Source organism: Nansenia antarctica (genome assembly GCF_963989245.1).
Source record: "Nansenia antarctica genome assembly, chromosome: 13".
Classification (NCBI taxonomy): Eukaryota; Metazoa; Chordata; class Actinopteri; order Argentiniformes; family Microstomatidae; genus Nansenia; species Nansenia antarctica.
In genome coordinates this window covers 18,277,821-18,283,494 of record NC_137683.1, presented here as the reverse complement: position 1 = coordinate 18,283,494, position 5,674 = coordinate 18,277,821, and the positions used below count along the sequence as shown (strand labels likewise).

Sequence of the window (5,674 nt, the reverse complement as noted above, 5' to 3'; positions counted from 1 at the left end):
GCATTCAGACAGAGACAAACCTTAAATCCAACCAGTTCAGAAAGGAGTCAGCCACGTCCAGGTTTAGAAAAGTCAACATCTTTATTTCTGCCCTCCATCCCTCCCCAGCGCTCCATATGAAGCTCAGAACAATATTCTCTCTTTTCTTATAAAAAAAACATCATTATTTACATCCTCTGTATTTACAATATTAAACATTATTTCACAGAAGTCATTCCTCAGTTGATGAGTCCAGCAGTAGTCTCTCTATGGTTAGTCAGGCAGTAGTCTGTGGGTCCAGTGTGATACAGAACGGGCAGGGTCTGGGAAGCGTCCTTTCCTTGTGTCCTTCCTTTCCTTACAGAGAGCTCTTTGTGGCAGGTACAATCACACCATTTGTTGGTTTCTAAGTTCCTACCACCTTTCCTTCCCTTGTCAAGTCCTCAGAGATCAGTGGATATGAAGGAGCGGAGAGGAGGAGAGGAGAGCAAGCAGGGTAACAGTAATGGAGGTCCAGCCCTCGTATTCTCCAGCATGCTCTCAGACCTCAGCAGCAGTCTAACCCTAACCTTCCACACCACCAGGGGAGCTACTCAGCCTTTAGGATGTCAGTTAGTCAGCCAGTCAGTCAGTCAGTCAGTCAGTCGGCCAACCAGTCAGCCAGTCAGCCAACCAGACTCCAGAATGTTTTTTTGTGGGAGGGTTAGGGTTCTCTGGCCTGGTTGGCGGGCCAGTAGCTAGGCTTCCCTCCAGGGTCGTGAGACCAGGGAGGTGGTGGTGGAGACCAAGGGATGGGAGGAGGAGGAAGAGGTGGAGGTGGTATTCCTGTACAATGTCACCAAGTCATCCTCAGGTGCCTTCCCTGGCTCCTTGTCCTTGTCTGATGACCTCATCACTTCTAATGGTCGGTGAGGTCAAAGTCCAGCACCAGCAGTTTGGTCTCACTCGTCTCACTACTCTCTCTCTCTCTCCCTCCCTCCCTCCCTCCCTGTCCCAGTCTGATGACCTCATTCCCTCCCTCCCTCCCTGTCCTTGTCTGATGACCTCATCATCACTTCTGCTGGTCGGTGAGGTCAAAGTCCAGCACAAGCAGTTTGGTCTCACTCCTCCCTCCATCCTTCCTTCCCTCCCTCTCTGTCCTCCATCACTTCTGCTGGTCGGTCAGGTCAAAGTCCAGGACCAGCAGCTTGGTCTCCTCGGTGCCGTTGCGGCTGCCCACGGCGCAGACCAGGCGCGTGTTGGAAACGCGCAGGCGCCAGACTACGCCCCCGCTGCCCCCGCTCTGCAGCGCCACCACGTCACGCAGCCACTCCCCCGAGCGCAGGTCCCACAGCTTCACCGTGCCGTCGTCAGAACTGGACACCACCAGGGAGCGCGTGAACTGGAGGCAGGTGACGGCACTCTGGTGCTTATGGGGACCTGTTGTGTGGGGGTGGGGAGAGGAGGAGGAGGGGGGGGTGGGGGGGAGGATGGAGGAGGGGGGGAAGGGGACAGAGAAATAAAACAAGTTAATTTGTGTGTCACTGTAGTGTCTGTGTGTGTGTGTGTGTTTCTATTTAAGCGTGTGTTAGAGGACTGTCAACTCAAGGTAGTGATGTGCAGGGTTTTAGTCCTCTCTGCTAAACACACACACTCATAAGCAAACACACACACACACACACACACACACACACACACACACACACACGATTCACCTCATGTTTAGAGTGCTCTCCTCTAGTTTACAGGGCACTTCTGTAGTCTATTGTGTTCTCTGTGTTGAGTGTGAGTGTGTGTCTGTGCATGCATCCAGGAAGTTGTTTATCTCAAGCGCACACACACACACACCTTGCAGGGTCTGGAGACACTGTCCGGTCTTGATGTCCCAGACGCGTACGGTGGAGTCTGCGTTCCCAGAGACCAGGATGTTGTCCCTCAGCTCCATGCCGCTGGTCAGAGACTGGTGGCCCGTCAGCGTGTGGACGCACGCCCCCGACTCCACGTCCCACACACGGATAGATGTGTCCAGGGAGCCGCTCACCACATATACGCCGTCGAACTGATGCACCACACACACACACACACACACACACACACACACACACACGAACGCAGGCACGCACACGCAGCAAAAGACAGAGAGAGAGACGGGGTTACTACAAACAAAGTCTATGTGAGAGCCCGTGTGTGTTTGTGTATCCCTGCAGTGTGTGTGTGAGTCCGTCCCTACCTGTAGTGAGTAGGCTCAGTTGGTGTGTGTGTGTGTGTGTGTGTGTGTGTGTGTGTGTGTGATCATCTGTCCTACCTGTAGTGAGTAGACCCTGTTGGTGTGTCCCTGCAGGGTGTGCAGACAGGTCTCAGTCTCAGGGTCCCAGACCTTCACCATGAAGTCGTAGCCCCCGGAGACCACCCTGCGGCCGTCGTACTGGACGCAGCGCACCGCCGCCACGTGGCCCGTCAGCACGTGCAGGCACGCCCCCGACTCTATGTCCCACAGGCGCAGCGTGGCGTCACGAGACCCCGAGACCACCCTGGAGGAGGGAGAGAGAGAGAGGGGGGGGGGTGAGGATGGAGGGGTGGGGGGAGGGGGAGGAGAGGAGGGAGAGAAGGATATAATAAGTTAGGTGGAGGTAGATGCAGTCACAGTGTTAAGAGGGAGTATGTGTGTGAGGGAGGCACAATCCCATTTCACCCTTACGGCTCCACTACGCCTTGTGGCACAAAACAAGCCATAGGGGTAGGGAAGGGAAACGGGATTGGGCCAAAGTGTGTGTGTGTGTGTGTGTATTTAAGGTTGTGTTTGTGTAATTAAGAGTGTGTATTTAAGCATGTGTGTGTAATTAAGCATGTGCGTGTTGTGTGTGTGTGTGTGTGTGTGTGTGTGTGTGTGAGTGTGTGTATTAAATGTGTGTGTGTGTGTGTGAGACTCACTGTTTCTGGTGCAGGTGCATGCAGCGCACAGTGGAGGTGTGTCCGTACAGGGTGTGAACACACTCGCCGCTCTCCGCGTCCCACACCTTCAGTGTGCGGTCCGTCGACCCGCTGATCACCATGGAGACGTTCATCTGGGATGACCACACCCCCCCTGTGTGGCCCACCAACGTACGCAGACACTGAGGAGACAGAGGAGGGGTTAATACACACACACACGCATTTAATACACACACACACACACACACACACACACAGAGGAGGGGTTAATACACACACACACACACACACACACACACAGGAGAGTTAATACACAGGCACACACACACACACACACACACACTCACACTCACACTCACACACAGAGGAGACAGAGAAGGGATTATACACACACACACGCACACACGCACAAACTGCAGGAGTAGCATGAGGAAGGAAACAATGCCCATAATTTCCAATAGAAAAATGCAGAAATATTATTATCCCTACATTCCACACGCACACAAAGTTCTTAACAGTAAATCTAGATAAGCTAGAACATTCTAATGCAGGAATTTGACTTTTTATTTTTAAACCCTGTTAATGCTGACTACTGCATTCCTACTGGACACACAGGGGAGGGGAGGGAGGGAGGGAGGGGGAGGGGAGGGAGGGAGGGAGGGAGAGAGAGAAAGAGAGGGGGAGAGAGAAAAAGAGGGAGAGAGAGATAAAACCAAACCAAAAACCAAATTGGAACTCTATGTGTCTCTAAACAGAGAATACACAGTGGCAGGATGTTATAGAGTACCTTGAAAGATCCAAAACTAAGGAAATCCTTGACTATGTACAGACTCAGTGAACACAGCCTCGCCATCGCGAGAGGTCACTACAGGCAGACCTGGCTCCCTAGACAAGACAGACTGTGCACCCAATGCACACAAAACGAGATGGAAACAGAGCTGCACTTTTTAACCACCTGCCAGCTGTACAAAGACATCAGAGACACATACTTCCCTCTGATCACAATCACCCAAAAAGACTTTAAAGACATGACCAATGTCAAAAAACTGCCACAACAAAGTGCAAACACAGCAGCAAGATTTGTTAGCTGTTGTGACAGTAAAAGGATGTCCAAAGGGATAAAACCACCATAACACTAAATAAGTTGAATAATGTCTTTATTCTAGAATACCTTTAATTGTATGTACATTACATTCTTTTTGTTTGTACACTTGCTTTGGTAATGTAAACGTATGTTTTCCATTGCCAATAAAGCCCTTCAAATTGAATTGAATTGAGAGAGAGAGAGGTAGGTAGAGAGAGAGAGAGAGAGAGAGAGAGAGAGAGAGAGAGAGAGAGAGAGAGAGAGAGAGAGAGAGAGAGAGAGAGAGAGAGAGAGAGAGAGACAGAGCCTCAGCAGACAGGGAGGTGGTAAACAGGGTGTGAATCCACAGGTCAATATTGAACAACCCCTCCATTCTCTCCTCTGTGGTGTGTGTTTGGGGCTGTTGGCGCGGGTTGCCTAGGCAACGGTGTGTACATATTGAGAGAGGGCGGGGCTTGTCTTCACACCTGAGACTCCTGACTCTGACCTGAGGGTGGACGAGGGAATGAGACAGACTCCCTCCAATGGATTTGGTTCAACGTATTTACCCCTGTCTTTGATGTGTGTTTATAATTCTCTCTCTCTCCTCTCTCTTCCCTCTCTCTCTCTCTCATCCCTCCCTCCCTCCCCCTCTCTCTCATATGGTAAGAGGTTTCTGTACTGCTGCAGTTTCAACAAACTGTTCCTTCATTCATTTGCATGAGGAAGTGGTCTCACACACACACACACACACACACACACACACACACACACACCCACCCACACACACAGGAACACGCACACACAGACACAGACACAGACACACACACACACACACACACACACACACACACACACACACACACACACACACACACTGAGGGGGCAGGCCCAGACAGAGGCAGAGCAGGTGGGGCAGCAGCAGACTAAAGAATGCTCACCGAAACCAACCTGACAGGAGACACACTGAGCACACACAGCAGCTCCAGGCAGGGTGTGTGTGCGTGTGTGTGTATGTGTGTATGTGTGTATGTGTGTATATGTGTCTTGGTAAAAGAAAAGGGTGGTTCTACACAAGACGAGAAGAAAGAAAATAGATTGGAGAAGAGAAACACACACACACACAGTTGACCGCCTCTTCCTCTCTCCTCTCTCCTCTCCTGCAATGAGCAGATGTCTCAATACACTACTCACACACACTGTTATCCAACAATGTTTCACAAATGAATGAGAGAGAGTAATGGAGGAGGGAGAGAGAGAGAGATAGGGCGGAAGGAAAGAGAATGAGAGAGAGAGAGAAAGAGAGAGAAAGGGGGAGGGAGGAATGCAGGAGGGAGAGAGAGAGATGGAGAGAGTTTCTATACAGACTACCTCTGACTGGCGTAAACCATGTCTGCTTGTATAGAACCTTGAAATTAGGTTTGTGTGGCTTTAGAGTAGGTTATGCCAGCCAGCCAGTCAGCCAATCAGCCAGCCAATCAGCCAGCCAGCCAGCCAGCCAATCAGCCAGCCAGCCAGCCAATCAGCCAGCCAGCCAGCCAGCCAGCCAATCAGCCAGCCAGCCAGCCAATCAGCCAGCCAGCCAATCATCCTGTCAGACAACCAGCCTTGTCCGCCTGATTCCTTCCCTCCCTCCCATCCCCGCCCCCAAGGTACAGGTCCTTACCTTGCCGGTGACAGCTGACCAGACCTTCAGAGTGTTGTCATCAGAGCCACTGACGA

General features: G+C 51.4%; 1 protein-coding gene across 1 annotated transcript in view; it reads right to left on the bottom strand.

The window, feature by feature from the left end:
* Positions 1-1,123: 1,123 nt before the first annotated feature.
* LOC308169732 (F-box/WD repeat-containing protein 7-like) overlaps positions 1,124-5,674 on the bottom strand; it is a gene marked incomplete at both ends in the record, with an annotated part of 15,499 nt that continues 10,948 nt past the window's right edge. The window contains 5 exons of the mRNA XM_080544457.1: positions 1,124-1,398; positions 1,807-2,017; positions 2,264-2,489; positions 2,890-3,071; positions 5,619-5,674. The exon at positions 5,619-5,674 is cut by the window's right edge and continues 58 nt beyond it. Of these exons, the coding sequence (XP_080400583.1) occupies positions 1,124-1,398; positions 1,807-2,017; positions 2,264-2,489; positions 2,890-3,071; positions 5,619-5,674 (950 nt within the window). The remainder of the gene's footprint in view (positions 1,399-1,806; positions 2,018-2,263; positions 2,490-2,889; positions 3,072-5,618) is intronic.